The 18,153-nt window shown below is 31.5% G+C and overlaps 1 protein-coding gene across 2 annotated transcripts in view; it reads right to left on the reverse strand.

Annotated features, from left to right (window-relative positions):
• Nucleotides 1–18,153, reverse strand: part of LOC117180910 (zinc finger protein GLIS3-like) — a 96,719-nt gene that overhangs the window by 10,883 nt on the left and 67,683 nt on the right. For both annotated transcript variants that reach the window (XM_033373527.1, XM_033373526.1), the window contains one exon: nucleotides 2,065–2,208. In XM_033373527.1, coding sequence (XP_033229418.1) covers nucleotides 2,065–2,208 — 144 coding nt within the window. The remainder of the gene's footprint in view (nucleotides 1–2,064; nucleotides 2,209–18,153) is intronic.

The raw sequence follows: 18,153 nt of genomic DNA on the forward strand, positions 1-18,153 counted from the left end.
TGTGTGTTGTGTTTTACTTTTGAATTTTTTAAAATTATATAGAACATTCAAAATTATATGATTTAAATTTTAAATAATACAAAATTAAATAATATCAAATTAAAATAAGAAACATTTAACATTGCACATTGAAAATCTACCAAATTAAACATAAATATATGTTGATTTGAATTTATTATTAATTGTCAATGCATTGTTTCCCGACATTGTATATAATGATTGTATATAATGATGGCGATTTTCAAATAGATTTTAATTTGTATGTCCCTTGAAGTTTATTCCATGTTCCTAAAATATTCAGCCTACTTTCTTAGTCCATGCAGATAAGAAGTAAAAAATTACAGATACATAAGTATACCTTTTTTTAAACAAAGTAGTCAGTTTTCAGCTTTTTCAATTAGATACTGGATTAAAGAATCATGCTTATCAAACGAAAAAGTCTGCTGAAGTTACATAATTTTCAGTTAAAATAGGGACAATATAGATTATCTGTAAAGATTACCGAATTTGATGCAGAATCTACAGTATTTACAGTTAATTATAAATTTACGGATATATTTTCTGTAAAATTTACTCAAATTTTCTACAAAATTCACATATTTAAACTGTAAAATGTATTTAAAAAGCCCATGAATTTTAAAGAAAGTCTTCTTAAATGTGTAAAATTATTGAAAATTCAGTAAACTCAGCAGCAAATTCGGTAACCTTTACAGAAAAGCTTTGCGTCCCTATTTTAACTGAAAATCTTGTAACTTCAGCAGACTGATTATTCTTCATGATGTCTGTCCCTCGGTTTGTAAACAACTGCGAAGCCTTTATAATTAGAAACGAATTTGAGATGAGAGCTGTCATCATAATTAGAAACGAATATGAGATGATAGCTGTCATCATAATCTATAATTAACTTCAAATTGATTATATAAATAACTGAAAATTGAATAGTCTTCGTAAGTTGTTTGACAAAATAGAAAAAAGTTAATTATATTTCTAGAAAAATGCAGAATAACAACTCCGAAGAATTAAAGATATAGAAAACGCCTTTTTTTATTCTGGATACAGTAAAAATGTTTCAAAAGTACTTTTTCTAAAAAGTCTTCTCAAACTTCTTTAGAAAGTATTAGTCATAGATATCTTGTTTTTGAAGAATGACCTGCACTCTTTTTATACAAATTCACGTCAAGGAGATAACTGTAAAATGAAAAAATCACATTTGTAAAGAATTTTTCAAACAAATTGTCAAGAAATTAGAAAAAAATAGCATTGAAAAAGTTTTAAACCAAATTTTGAACAAAATTTCAAACGTAAAATTTTTGTCTAATAAAAAAAAATAATCGAAAATTTTGTTGAAAGAAAAATTTCAAAAGTTTTAAAACACTTTTCGAAACGTTTTTATAACAAATAGAAGACTTTAACACCTTTTTAAAAACTTTTTCTGAATCATTTTGATTCGATTAACTTGCATCAATCAGTTGTAAACTTTGATAAAAATGTACTTTAAGTAAGTCTAGGTCGAACTTCTATAGAAATCGAAATCGACCGGACCCATAACGGCATACAGGTCAGCCCATGGCTCCTATAGTACACACATTCAAACCCTTAAATATTCAACCCAAAAAAGGGGCGAACTACAAGTTTTGACTGGTAATGTATATCTATAGAAACTGATAACAATTATTACATTACACCCAACTCTCGATTTAGTTCCAGTGTCGGGGGTTGCATGGAAATATCGTTGGAACTAAATCGGGGGAATCGAAACGTAAACAGTCAAGACAGCCTGAATCCTTTTCAATTGGAATGTTGCGCAATTTACTCAACTGTGTACTCGCGCTGCGAGGCGACAGTTGCAACCGCTTTCCCCTGTCCCCTAAGAAACTGCCAGGGCCAGCAGTTCTAGGAGTGACGAAACCGCGGATGACTAAAGCGCGGTTCTGGTGTATTTAGAACTTCAATTCACTTGAATTTTAGAAACCAAAATTGAAATATATTTGCACATCGCCCTTATATAAAAATGTTAAAAATGTAAAATAAAATGTATAACTGCAAGTAAGATTGATGAATCACCTTGCATTAAATCCACGCTCTCCTCTCGCACATCCTTCCCAGCCACAGTAAAAGAGTCCTCGAGGACCTGGCGCTGCATGTAATCGTGCGACATGCCCTGCTAGTTGCTCTAAAGATGTAAACCATCGTCCACAAGTTTGCCATCTGAAACAATTATCAGTAACCTTCAGATTTATGTCCTAGTTGTTTATTCATATTTGCTGATAGGTTCAAGGTTAATTGACTATGAGATTCATATGCAAGTGGAAAAAACAACATCGGACAACCGTGTTTATGCATGAACTTATAATGGAGGCGATAAATTCTGTTTCCGTGTTGCTGGTTTAACGCACGGAGTAATAATAAGGAGACTGCTCTCTGCTCAGATCTCCGTACATGCATTCTGACTGCGGTAACTGCACCTTTACTGCCAAACTTGGACGTTTCAAGCCAACACTCAAATCTAAGCGGGCATGGGGACTGTGATCTGCTATCACCCTTTCTCCCACGAGAAGTGTGTGAGTGAGTGCCAGTGCATGAAAACCACAGCAGCAATTGAGTTTATACCAATTTTTTGCAAAAGCTTTTGCAAAGTCAAGTAAATTTAACAATTGGAAGTTGTAGAATTAAATATCTAAATGAAAAAAACGGCGTATAGTGTTCCTAAGCTGTATTACTTACCCACAGTTTTCAGGTCACAATTTGTTAATTTATTTCTGTACAAAAACACACAAATATAACTTCAGTTTTCAGTTGTCCTTAAACCAGTTCTGTCAGACCGCGGATATCTCTGGGATACGCAAGAAAGGTGGGATTAAATAACCTAAAAATACACAGGAACCACTACACTGCGCATGCCAGAAATATCTGCGTTCTGGTAGAACTGCATTAGGGCCCTTTATCGGAATGACAATCGTGTCTGAATTTTTCGCATGTCCGCAGCGAGCCTGCTCACCCTCGTCAAACTCCAGGTGCAGACTCCCCACAGGGTGATAAATGATACGGAACGAAAGAATTCGGGCATTGTTATGAGATTTCGGCAAGTCAGAAAAACTGACATTATGAAATCATTGATTAATTCAGTTTCAATTCACAGAATTTATTTATATAATTAAAAGAAATTGAAAATAATATTCATGAAAATCGGTTAACATTTGCAGTAATAATGGGAATCTTTACATTTTCTGCATTTATACCGCAGTTTCCTAACAAATACATACTAAAGACGGTATTTTTAAGAATTTTTTCCACATACATGATTCTTAATCCATAATTAGAGTGGTTCCTAGTATTTTGTGCATATAGGCCTGACTTTTATTAATAATTTAAATCTTATTAAGTTATTTTTTGAAAAATAGATCAAATATAATTAAGTTATTTTTTGCAGAATATTTAGTACTTTGTAAAAAAACTTAATTTGCTTAATAATTTTTTCCCCGTCAACTGTAAAAAATATTATTTTCTGCAATTGATGACACAATCAATGAATAGTAAAAGTGCTTTTTTGGTTTAAGATATTAAGCAATCGAGCACTCGGTTCTGAATTTTCAGACAGCACGGTTGAATACTACCTTGATCAAAAAGTTCCCGGAATTTATTTTTAAAATTAAAAGATAGGTTTATTCTTGAATATTGAAGTGGTCCCCTTCAAAATAATTCTCATCGACTATCACGCACTTATACCAGGGCTTGTTCCAGCTCTCAAAACATTTTTGATACTCAAGTTTCGGTATGTTTTCGATTTCTGTATTATCTCCGATCTGCTGCTAAAACGCATTTCGCGTAGTGGTTTTTTCAGTCGATCGAACAAAAAAAAGTCACAGGGAGCTAAATCTGGCGAATTTGATGGCTGCGGAATTGTATTAGTTGAGTGTTTGGTGAGAAACTCACGAATAATGATTAACAGGGAATATTATTAAAAGATTTGATAACCTACAGAAACGAAAAAAATGTGAATCGGACAGCAGGGGGCGTCACACGGTGATGATTCCGGGAACTTTTTGATCAAGGTGGTATTTTTCACTGATTTCGTGCATACGTCATCTACATACTCATTTCTTGAAGCACGCAGAGCCGATTTTTCAATAAACTCATTACATTACAGATTATATTCTAGATTATACGCGCTAAATATGCACATACAGCTAACACTGCGCGTTACTACCATGTCAAGATGTTCATTCTGATGTTCGTAATAACGACAAAATGACAGTTTCATTGTTTTGAGATAACGGTCTCTTAAAAAACGATCAGGATAAAATCGTGGATTAATTTACTTTTTATGGGCAAAATAAATTTATTTATATAATTACAAAAAATTGAATAAAACATTAAGGAAAATTGGTTAACGTGTGAAGGAATAAGGAAAGTCTTTAGGAAATTCAGTCTGAAATGTTTAAACAATTATTATTTATTTTGACAATTTTTCCCCCTGTAAGACGTAGGAATTCTGAAATATTATTTCCTTCAGGATATTTAGTACTTAAAACAATCATTTGTTTATACAATTTTTTCCGTAAATCGTGAAAAAATATTAGTTACTTCAACTGATGATGCAATCAATGAATTGTAACAGAATAAGTGTAATGAATTTGTAACAGACTGTTATCTCGTAACAATGAAAGTGTGATTTTGTCGGTATTACGGATATCAGAATGACAATGGCGTCTGAATTTTGAAGCCACACGCTTGAATATTTTTGTCTAATTTTTGCATACCTCATCTAAATAACCATATCTCAAAGCAAGCAGAGCCATTTTTCCTATAAAATGTTTATATTTTGTTTAATAATCAAACCGGGAAGAACAGTAGTAGTAACGCGCAGTGTTAGCTGTATATATGGATTTTCGGCGCGTATAATCTAGATTATAATCTATAATGTAATCATTTTATTGAAAAATCGGCTCGCGCACTTCAAGATATAAGTATTAAGATGACGTATGCAAGACATTAGTAAAAAATATTCAACCGTGCAGCCTAAAAATTAAGAACCGAGTACTCAATTGCTAAATATCTTAAAAGAATGTACTTTGACCATTGATTGATTGTGTCATCAATTGCAGAAATAATATTTTTGTACGGTTCACGGGGAAAAAATTGTTAACCCAATCAAGTTTTTTGTTAAAAAGGACTAAATATTCTGCAAAAAAAAAATCAATGTATAATAATAAACTATAAATTATTAATAAAAGTCAGACATATGTACAAAATACTTGGAAACACTCTACTTATGGTTTAAGGATTATGTATGTGATTATGTTATGTTATGTTTTTCATGAATCTTTTTTTTTCAATCTCTTGTAATTATATGAATTAATTAATTCTGTTAATTGAAATTGAATTAATCAATGATTTCATCATGTCTGATTTTCTAACTAGCCGAAATCTCACAACGATGCCCGGGTTCATTTGTTCCATATCATTTATTTCCCTGCGGGGAGTCTGCTGACTGGAGTTTGAAACGGGTAAGCAGGCTCGCTACGGATATGCATGTACAGCTATCACTGAGTGTCACTGCTATTTTTCTCTATTGTTCTCTACGTTTTTGATTATTACACAAAATATAAACATTTTATCAAAAAACTTGCTCTGCTTGATTTGAGATATGGTTATTTAGCTGAGGTATGCAAAAAAATTAGACAAAAACATTCAACCATGTGGGTTAAAATTGAAAGCGATTAGGCATTCTGTTAAAGGGCCTTAAGGGGGGCAACCCAAGTGACGGCTTAAAAAATCGATTTTTTGCTCAAATGGAAGCTAGTCGTTCCAAAAACATGTTGTGAAAGTTTCAGAGTCGCAGCTGCATTCTTTAACCCCTAAAAGGCGCCCTGCGCCCCTGGCGCTAGCCTGCCGATGCTGCCTTTTTTCAACATGTAAATCTTTAAACGCGTTTTTCTCGGTTTCATATTTTTCAAAACTGCCCGCAAGATAACTCTAAATGTATTTGACCCATTGATATCTCCTTGCATACACCTATAATTAAAATTATTGTCTTCTGTGTGAACCTCTCTGAACTGGAAAACAAAATTTTAAACAATTATTTTTTAAACAATTTCATGCAAATTTTTGGGTGAAAATCAAACTTTTTTTCAAGCGGACGTCATTTTGTCAAAAATGATTGTCTTTTAACTTTTTTAGGTTCACATAGGAGCTATAAGTATAAAATTAAAGAAACTTTGGTGTTTTTTCGTTTCGGACGAATCTGTGAGAAGTTAGAGTGCGGGCAGTTTTGCATCTCCCGGCTGAATATGTTCGACATCTGCCCTTATAATAAAAAATGTAATGCATATTAATGGCTAAAAAATGTATTTATTAGTTCAAAAGTGCCTTAATAAACCATAAAAGTTTTGGAATGATTCGTTTTATTCTTCATCACTAACAAAATTCCAAAAAATGCGCTTATTTTTGAGGTGTTACATGGGTCGACCCCCCTTAAGCACGTCGCTTACTCGCAAGCTTCTCGCGAGAGAAAAGGAGATAGCAGATTACAGCGCGCATGCCCGTATAGAGTTGAGCGTTGGTTTGAAACGCCTAGGCTTGGCAGTAAAATTGCAGATAATACAGTCAATGCTCGAAGCGATTTGTACAGTATGATCGTTCTCCTTATTATAAGATCGCTAACCAACGTCGGAATAGCGGAACACAGTAACGCCAAACTCGCAGAGCATGCGCAGAAATGTCATCACGTGACTTTAGCGTTTACCGTAAACTACGAAACGATATGCAGGATCTTCGTAATATCATCCCTACATTTTCTCTAAACTTAATAACATTTTCAAATAAACTTTTCAGGTTTCAAATTCTCACTGCTGAATTTCGCGAGTATATTATATATTTTTTAATTGAAAATTTCATCATTGAGTAAAGGTTTTTTCCTTTCCGTAGAAAAATGGTCAAAATTGTGCCAATGCTCTTATGCAGATCTAGCCCCCAGTCATGCACATGTTTTTATAAACCGAATTTTCTAACATGTTCAGGGTAACCTTTTACTTATTTCATTAACACTAATTTCAGGGCGTGGCTTAATGAATATGTATACTAAAAATAAAATTAGAAAAATAACATTTTCAACACATCTCACGAAAGCACCTAATATAAAATACATACAATCGTACAAAATTACACTTTACATTTATTGTAATATGTGCACGGAGAAAAAGGTCTGGTTTGGCCAACTAGATGAATCTAGTTACGCGAGTCTAGTAAATTTAAGACAGAAGTTTCGTTACTCCTACTTATATCTTGTAAGCAGTCTAGTAGATTTTATCGATACATCGTGTTATTTCAAATAGTTCCCATAACGAGATATCTAGTAGCAATATCCCCCCACAATTAGTGTTGCCACCGAGCGAGAAATCCCGAGGAACGAGACGAGACGGGACGAGACGAGACATACCTGCTTGTCTCGGTATTTCTCGTCTCGTTTTGCCAAGTCACATTCTTCCTCGTCTCGTGGTGTCTTTCCTCATATCTCGTCTCGGTTTTTCCGAGGAATGTCACAGATGTGCGCTAGCAAAGAGAACAGATCGCGGAAGCATTCGGAGCATTCTTTTGTCACTCTGACGCGTTAATGCTAATTAGCGTTCTTTAATGTACACTTAAAGTCAAAATATAATTATATATTATATTTTTTTGGCCATAAGTGATTAATTTGATATCAAACACAACCATGTTTTGACTTTTTCAAAGATTTAAGTTCACTCTATTAGTATGCTATGTTTTTAAAATATTCTGCCAATTATAAAAGAATATATGAAACAGAAATTTGAAAAGATATGCATATTTTTAAGTCCTTTGGAGTTTAATAAATTTGACACTAATTCAATCTTTTATATTTTAAATTAGAATTTTAAAATGTCGTGGCTTCTAATTCTAATCAATAGTATGACCTAAGTAACAAATACGTCAGTAATAATACTCATATAAACTCATATGATGATAACACAATGAGTTTTATAATTTACCCCTACGAAATTTATGTATGTATATTTGTATATTCATGTATGAATATAAAATATTTTATAAATCGGAAACGCCTTAGCTCAGGACGAAAAACCCTTCGTTATAAATCATTTTGTTCCCGAGACGTTGAACAAGAGAAATTTTTTTAAATATACCAGTACATTTTTTTAATTAGATATTTTCCGGTTATTTTTTTATCCTAATACATTTTATATAAAACATTATATTTTTTTTATTTGTAGAAACGTTTGGAAAATTGCAGAAAAATTGAATTCTTTTTGAAAATTTTAGAGATATTTACAAAACCCGATCAATTCTTTGAAATATTTGTGAAATCTTTTAGAAATCTGTTCTTATAATTTAAAAACACGAAAAAAATTATATCTTTGTGCAATCCTTTGAATAGATTAAAATCTTTGTGACTTTCTTGAAATCTTTTAAAGCAAGTAAAGTCTATGTTATATCTTGAAATTTATGCGAAATCTTTTTTAATCTTTTAAAATTGTAGAAAAATTGAATTCTTTTTGAAGTTTTTAGATATATTTAAAAAGCCTGATAAATTCTTTGAAATATTTTAGGAATCTGTTGTAATCATTTTAAAATATGAAAATATTTTAAATATTTGTGCAATCCTATAAATAGATTAAAATCTTTGTGAATTTCTTGAAATCTTTTGAAGCATGTAAAATATAAGATAGATCTTGAAATTTATGTGAAATCTTTATTAATCGATTAAAATTGTAGCAAAATTGAATTTTTTGTGAAACTCTTAAAGATATTTACAAAATCCGATCAATTCTTTGAAATATTTGTGAAATCTTTTATAAATCTGTTGAAATAATTTAAAAACATGAAAATATTTTAAATCTTTGCGCAATCCTTTAAATACATTAAAATCTTTGTGAATTTCTTGAAATCTTTTAAAGCGTGTAAAGTCTATGATAGATCTTGAAATTTATGTGAAATCTTTTTTAATCTTTTAGAATTGTAGACAAATTTAACTTTTTGTGAAGTTTTTAGATATATTTAAAAAGCCTGATCAATTCTTTGATATATTTGTGAAATATTTTAGAAATCTGTTGTAATAATTTTAAAACATGGAAATATTTTAAATATGTGTGCAATCCTATAAATAAATTTAAACATTTGTGAATTTCTTGAAACCTTTTAAAGCATGTAAATTCTATGATGGATCTTGAAATTTATGTGAAATCTTTTTCAATCTTTTGAAATTGTAGCAAAATTGAATTTTTATATATTCTATTCTTATAACTGGCAGAATAATTGTTTCATTGGAAAAAATGATATACTGATACAGTAAAGTGAAATCTGTGAAATGATACAAAAATAGTCGTGTTTGATACAAGATTAATCAGTAATGAATAAAAAATATAATTTGTCAGCATATTTAGACTTGAACTATTCATTAAAGAACGCTAATTAGTATGAGCGCGACAGACTGGCAAAAGAATGTTTCTGCGAGCTGCATCACTACCCACAACTCCTGTACTCCCTTCACTCCTCCCTCCTACATCCTTTACAGGCACTATCCTTCCCTCTAGCGGCTAGTTTGCCTGCCTAATATTCGGCGTCGTCAGCTCCAATTTCTTCCAGCCACTTGCATTTCCGTGTACCGCACGTTATTCTGACCATTTTCAGAGTTGCGAGAAGCGATGTGTTTTGATTTTTGTTTCTATTTACGCGTATTAGAATAAGTAACTTCTGTGACGACACAGTGGATAATCTGCTGAACTTGTGGAACCTTTTCTCCAACAAGGCTATATTGCAAGAAACGTAAACTCTGTTTTTTTTTTCAGTGTCGTCGCCATGCTGCTTTGAAGATGATGCTTCAGGCCGTGCGATTTTTTCGTAAAATGTGAAATCATACTTTTGACCAGTGTTTAATAAACGAACTTTACTTTTATTGTATTGCATACATTTTCAAACCTATCCTTAAGATCCTGAAAACATACTTATTTTTCTAAAAAAAAAAAACTACTCAAACCCTATATATCTGGTAAATATGACCAAAAAACTAGTTAAATTACCTAAAAACTGTCATGTAAGCCTAAATAACGTTTGTTTGATGTTACTAGACAGCTAGTTAGATCTACTAGCCATGGAAATGTTGGCCATACTAGATGTCTGGTAACCTATACCACCTGTCTTGTAATTCTAACTAGACATATTTGAACTCGACTGTCGGGCGTGTTTAACTAGACAGCGTGTTGGTTCATATTTTACTATACTGTCTAGCACGACTAACCAGAATCCTTGTTAACCCAACTAGACATTTTCGCCGTGTGGGACTCGCCCCAGTACGTGTCTCGTTCGGCTCCAAATATTGTACTTTTCATTTATATATCTAAATATTAAACATTTGTATTTAAAAAATGCATAAAACTTACATATTAAAATAAAATGCAATAATTATTCTTTTTAACAAACGTTATAAAAAACATATATTCTGAAACTTTAATTAATTTCAATTTAAAATTACTTTAAAGTAACAGAATATACTTCCTTAAATTTTAGCATTACTATCTTCTTGTACTATTTTCTTTTTTGAGAACTAGTAAATCAGTTCTTCTGCCTATTCCTGAAAGGAATAGTTCTGAAAACCATACAATTTAAGAGTCCCGTCCCGCCCGGTCACCCCTATATCGATGCATGATTTGCGTCGTACGTGCATTTGAGCTCTTAAATTGATGCTAATACTGGCCATTTGTCAATTGGCACCGTTTTACTTCAGTTTATGGCGAATGTCACTCCAGTCGGAGAAGGTATATTGACTGTTTTCGATTGATCAAATAGTACTTGCAAATTCGCTTCGAGACTGAAATTCATGGTGAATTTTATTCCTATGCGGGTTACTTAGAAGGTCAATAGATCGACATTTTTTAGATGACTGAAATTCGAGACTTTCATGATGCGATAATAAAAGTAATGAATTTTCCGTTCATTCCTATTAATAAAAAATCAGGAATCGCCAGAAAAAAGTCAGGACCACTTTTATTACGTTTCTCGATAGAAATCGTCAAGAAAAGTCAGAATTCATGACGAAATGTTCAGAAATCGTCAGAGCTTGAGTTCGAAAGATAATCCTTTTATTAGGGGTTCAAGAATAGAATGACATAAAACCTATAATCCTTTTATATTTCCTAGGTTACTTATATTACTTGTTTATATTTAATTATTACTATTTATATACTAAATGACTGAAGGTGATTCTGAAAGTTTGTTCCATTTTGACGTATCTCTTTCTCTTTACAAAATACATTATATTTATCCTAATTTTAAATTTTGTCACTAAAATGTTTAGATATCTGAAATTATTTCCGAAACCTGTAGATTATGAATTTCCACCTTTTGGATCTGTATATGCAACATTGAAAACATTTATTTTTCATTCTTTTCGTTTTGCCTACCTGCGGTCTCAGCCGGTGAGCTACCTGAAAGGATGTGAATTAACATATTTTCAGAAATAGTAAGACTCGTCAGGAATGGTCAGTATGTTCAGAAATCGTCAGAACTTCTTACTATTTGTGATGATTCCTAAATTTTTTAGTAGAGAGTACAAATAAAGCCCCTGAACTAAAGTTTAGATGTTTTTAAAGAATTCTTAGCTTAATATTTCCTCTGAGAATGAGAGTCAGAAAATATTAAAGAGGGAGTCTTTTTGCGACCTTCAGCCTTATATTGGCGATAAACGGAAAAGCAGACTAATAGGGAATTCGGTTATCCTGCCTAGTGCACTCTAAAAGCACTCAGACCGGTGACCGAAGTACTCGCAGTTTTACGATAGAAAATGTCTTCATCGTTTTATCATCGGTTATCGTGTGACTCGTACAAAAAAAAATAACTGCTACATTGTTGTTATCAGCTGAAGGGATTTTAACTGATGTCAGTATTTGCACAGGTGATAAGAATAACTCACGCGACGAATGTACACGTTTTTTGTTTTGCTCTTCTTTCAAGAACAATCGTGCAGAAAATAATCTATTCTACTTGTCTTAAATAATTACCAGCTGACAATATGAACGAATTTGCTAGATTTTCAAGATGGCAGTGGCTGTCCTTTTTGTGTTTATCCGAACATACTTTTGACTTATTTTCACGTGAATACGAATCCTGGCTTTCATAATCAACTAGATGGTGTAAAATTAGATTTCAAATCAACAATAAGTACTAAAGAAGGAAAAAAGTGAGAGAGCTATCATCCTATTGATATATCAGCGATGACAGGCTTAAATAGTAGCATATCCCCTTCCTCAAAGAGAATGTCTGAGAGATAGGTATAGCTCGAGATGATAAGAAATTTCTCGGATTAAATTTTGTCTCAACCTTCACGTGACTGCCGCGTGAACGATATGAGACGTAGCACAACACGAGAGCAACGAAAGTTGCAATAAGTGCTGTTCAGTGGTTAGCATATGTATACGAATGTATATGTAGATTGGTTTCAGATTGACCTACAAAAGTTGTTAGATAGAAAAAATTATGGACGTTAAAAATATATATAATAACAATCACAGTAGCAAATTAAAAATAGAATTTGAAATTGTATCAAGAGATCAATTTATATACATCTTATCGGAGTCAATTCTGGATTCCGCGTAATTTGCGACGTCGTTAGAAGTAAACACAAGTTGTTCTTTATATCTATATTGCTTTACTAGGAAACTGCTTAAGCCCAGAATAATTATACGTTTTTACATGCAAGTAATCGTCTGTGGAATACTAGTGTGTATAAACTAGATATAAATTAGTGTCGTTAAGAATAGCGAATGCATCACAGAATACCGAACGATCTGCGACCCTTCCGCAATATACATAATCGTCTTAAAGCGAAATGAAATGTTGACATTTGTGATAGAGAAACTGGTTGTTACTGAATTGCAGTACTTACATTTTACATTGTATCAAAGTTAAGAATGTGATTAAAGAGCAACAATGTGATAGGTATATTATGTTTATGCTTGGTATTATTGAGATTTTTTCAAAAATCTATATCTATATATGTTCAAAGAGTTCATTAAGATTCGATAACGTTTTTAATTGGCACTGTCTACGTGTACCGAAAAAACTGGCTATTCCTAACGACATTTCGCTACACGTATCATGGTCTTTTTAACTGGAAAATGAACTGGTTTCATCGAAGTAGATCATTATTTCGGTAAGTTCCGGGGGTTTAGAGTAATTATTTTCATTACTTGTTTTTTTAATATTGTGGTTTACTGAAATAACGATTAAGCTGCAAAATTATCTTTGCGAACGACTAAAAGATGCACGTTGTTATTTTTTCCGCAGGAGCTTCAGAAAGTATTATTTCCCCTTTGCTCGAAAATTGTCGTTGTCTAGTAGTTGAGAATAATGCCATCGTTTGTTATTTATACCTAGTCTATTAAGGACATAGGCTGAGGTCCACTTTAGTTTCGTTATTATAAGAGAAATTCCAAAACACTATAATTTCATTGAATATATGATAAAAGGGAGGACCAAGCCAGAATTGCAACAGTATAGCATTTTCTGTAGAATTAATAAGACAGTTAATCATATTGTATATTTTCTAAATCTGAATCAGCGATAAGCATACCGCTAACAACCAGGGTATGAACCCAACCGAATTAGCGAAACTGAGCTGCTCATCAGTAAAATTTCACTGATGCATCAGCTTACCATATGTATGCTAATTGCAACCACTGGTATATTTACAGCTGATTTAGATTTAGAGAGTACTAGGTTAACGAAAAGACTACCCGAGTTCTGGATAAATCGCAAACTCTTCTTTTTTTTACTTTTTATGATAAAAATATTATCGTTAACTCCGCTGGGAATCAGACCCAGGTGGTTCGATTGCCGGGCGGCTGTCACAGAGAATTACCTTTTTCACAAATATTTAAATATTTTGTGCATGAAAAATAATCTCACTTTATCACGAGCGAAGTTAAAAATAACATATGAATTTTAAAGTGGCCAGGCCGATGCATTAAACTTTAGTTTCAAAGATAGTGGAAAACTCTTCGAGTGAGGGGCCAGTACCAACTATACAAAGATAATACATATTTAATATACAAATTATTGCGTATTATCATGGTTGTATCTCTTGAAAATAAAAAAGTTCCGCAGACCTAAAAAAGTTTGACCCAGAATTCGCGTTTAAGGAGTTTGAAGTATTTTTATTGGATCTGCATGACTTGAAATGTCGGAGACATTGTTTAAAAGATTTTGAAGATTAAACAAAATTTTAAAAAGAAGAGAAAAATTAAACTTAGATTTTTTAAGAAATGCCAACTGTCCTGAGTTCATATCATTATCGATAAAAATATAATATTTTAGAATGTTTATTATATAAAAAAATGATAATATGTGACATTCCAAAAGAAAAGGGTATAGTTAGTATATTATTGTATATATTTTATATAACATTTTGTTTATAGTTTTTATTGTGTACAGTTAGTATATTATTCGCCATTTTCTTAAAAAGGAACACAAATTTGATTTTTGATTGTGTTTGGAAATCACATACATATATACCTACTGGTGATATTACACTTATGCTGCGCAAGTGATCGGAAGTGTGTAATTTTTATGTATGAAGAAAATATACACGGGAAAAATTTGTACCTGAGGAACTATAGAATTAGTTCGGATTTGGCGGATATGAGAAAAAATCCGTAATAATCACAGACCTACGTTATTTTAAATCTCAAATCACGGCAAATAAAAAAAAACCGGCAGAGTTCTGTAATTTCTGCGCGTCCTTTCCTACACAAAAAAAAAATATTCCGATTTATATAGGGGCTTCTATATTTAGACTACTTTTTATATCAGAAGGAAGGAAGCAAGGATGGACGGAGCACACACACAAGAGGTCCATTCTTAACTTATTGTACTCACCGCTTGTGAGAAACGACAAATGCCGGACCCAACATTTTTGGTGGACCGATTTATATTTAATTTTCTTACTTGAACCATCTCGGATATTTGATGACGTTTTTCACTGAAATGTCGTTTAAATGAAATGCCTGAACTTAGAAGAAATCAGTTTGTTCAAAGTTCACATCTTGACAGGATTGAAGAAACAATTCGCACAGTTTTGTAAAAAAATTGAATATATTTGACAGTTTATAAACCCATACCAATGTTATTATTTTCACTTTTTTTTCAATATTTCTGAAAGAGAGGTCAAGAATATTTGAGCTTATTATTAAATATTTTATGTTGGTATGTTATATCTTCTACCATATCGCTCAAAATAAAACATAAAAAAATTATAAGAAAATGTTTAAAAAATGTATATTTAAAAATTCCAACATATATGCGTTGATTAAAAAAGTATAATAATCACTGAAGTAAATACTAATAAAATTCAAAAGTAAAGCTTTGAAAAAAAACTTCTGATCAAAGATTTGTCATAACGAATATATACTTTGATCTTCACGAAAACATGAAAACAATTTTGGGAAAAAATAATTTTTTTGAACCTTTTAAATTTTGAATTTTTTAGCCTAAAACTAATATTTTTTAAATTATTTTAAATAAAAAAAATGAAATACAATAATTTTCAACCAAATAGTCAAACATTTAAGTAAAAGCGATAAATTTTTAAACTAAAGATAAAGTATTTAAATTTTTTATTTAAAATGGACTTTACATGAAAATAGCTCAAGCTTTATCAAATAAAACAAATGTTTAATAAAGTAGTACAACATGACACCAAAAAGTTGATTTTTCTTAACAAAAAAGATGAATTCTGTATAAAAAAAATTCTAATTTTTCGAAAAAAAAATAAAATTTAACGTTTTTTTTTGCTCTATTTTATTATAAAACTCACATTTTACCTTCAATTTAGACTGGTTACACCAAAAATTTAATTTCCTCTTCCTGTAGAAAGACGAAACGATTTTCATGCAAATAATACAAACAAAAACATTTACGAATTTCATTAGAATAAAATTAAAATTGCGCGCGTCTTTTTTGTAGTTTGGAGAACATTTTCCAAAATTAAGGACTCAAGCAAACTCCAAATAATCCGGAGAATTTGTTCATTTTTTTCATTTTTCCAATCATTGATGAGATTTGAAATAATAATGATTTGAAAACTTTTTGCAACAACATTTCATAAGAAATAAATGTATGGTATTGGATGGATTATAAGGTTTGGGATTTCCAGCCGAGGATTTTTAAAAGAATGTTCAACAGCGTTATGCATAATTTAAAAATGATTAATTTTTTTAAACTTATTTTTATGTCCTAATTTAAATTTTAAAGGAACTTGGGAATTGTTCAAAATCTAATGGCTCAATTAGGCTTAAAATTGTTATTTTCTATGCTTTTCATCAGAAATCACATCAGTTTTTAGTTTTTCGAATAGAATTCTTGAATTTTCACGCGTAAAAATCCGAGTGAATTTTTTTGTATAGAAAAATCCCATTTTTTAATAATAAAATTTATTTGAATCACTTTAAATGTCATTTAAAAGTAAATAATTCTGGTACCTCTCGAAAATTCGTATCATCTCTAAAATTTCTACAATATTTATAATTAATAATTAAAATTTTTTTTTATTTTTATATTATCAATCAGGAACGTTACTTATTTTTTACTTTTTCTATTATGTTATATTTTTTAAAAAGATAGAATTAGTTTGAAATTCACAGAGTATCTAATGCTTTTTTAGAAAAAATAATACTATCGTATTAATGAACTATTTATGAGACTTTTAATATCAATTACAAAAACGTAATCATTAAAATGAAAAAAAATAGAAACCTTTACATTTTTTAATACTTGGAATATAAAATAAGGATTATTTTTCAAATTTTAGGCTAGTTATAATAATTTCTAACTAATTTTCAATCCATTTTAATTATGTGAAAGAATTTTGTATAATTTTATAAAATTGAAATCTTTAGATATTTTTAGAAAATTTCAGCGGATTTGACAGGATTTTAATGGAGATAGTTTAAAAGTTTCCATTTTATAATTTTTAGAATTCAGCGCATTAAAAAAATTTCAAATACAAAATAAGGACTATTTTCGAATTTTAGGTTGTTTATAATAATTTCTAACTAACTCTCAATCAATTTTAATAATGTAAAAGTATTTCATAGCATTTTATAACATTGAACTCTTTAGAATATTTTTAGAAAATTCAAACGGATTTGAAACATTGTTAAAGGAGATAATTTAAAAGTTTCCATTTTAGCATTTTTAGAATTCATGTTTCGATATGGAAAAATTGCAAATGATGTTTTACTAGGCAGTCTGATAAGTACCTGAAAATTCTAAGAAATGGCAGTAGTATTCACTAATGTGAACCACTTTCGTCGAGCTTGATCCTTCAAATGATGCCTGTCAAAACTTCAGCCATTTATGTTTACGCATTTACAAGTTACAGCACTGAGAAGCGACCAACCTCCGAGTTTTTTTTAATATGGAAAAATCTGAGTTTCGTGTTTTGATCAAACACTACTATCTTCGCAAGAAAACGATATCCGAGACCAAAGCCAAGCTGGATAAGTATTACCCGGACTCTGCACCGTCGATTGGAACGATTCATAAGTGGTTTACCGAGTTTCGTTGTGGCCGTACGAGCACAGTTGATGCTGAACGATCTGGGTGCCCGAAAGAGGTCACTACACCAGAAAATGTCGAAAAAATCCATGATATGATGTTGAATGATCCCAAAGTGAAATTGAGAGATGTAGCTAATGCTGTTGGCATATCATTGGAACGTGTGGGCAATATTGTGCATTCGGTTTTGGGCATGAAGAAGCTCTGCGCGCGATGGGTGCCGCGTTTGCTCACAGTGGACCAAAAACGAATTCGTGTGACAACTTCCCAGCAGAATTAGGCATTATTTTCGCGTAAACCGACCGAGTTTTTGCGCCGATTCATAACCATGGATGAAACCTGGGTCCACTACTACACTCCTGAGTCAACGCAACAGGCAAAACAGTAGGTTCCACCGGGCCAAAGTGCTCTGAAGTGTCCAAAAACGCAACAATGGACTATCGTGGACTATCTTGAAAAAGGTAAAACCATAACCGGCGCATACTATTCATCATTATTGGACCGATTGAAAATCGAAATCGCCGAAAAACGACCGCATTTGAAGAAGAAAAAACCGCTTTATCATCACGA

Source organism: Belonocnema kinseyi, chromosome 9 (assembly GCF_010883055.1).
Source record: "Belonocnema kinseyi isolate 2016_QV_RU_SX_M_011 chromosome 9, B_treatae_v1, whole genome shotgun sequence".
Taxonomy (NCBI): Eukaryota; Metazoa; Arthropoda; class Insecta; order Hymenoptera; family Cynipidae; genus Belonocnema; species Belonocnema kinseyi.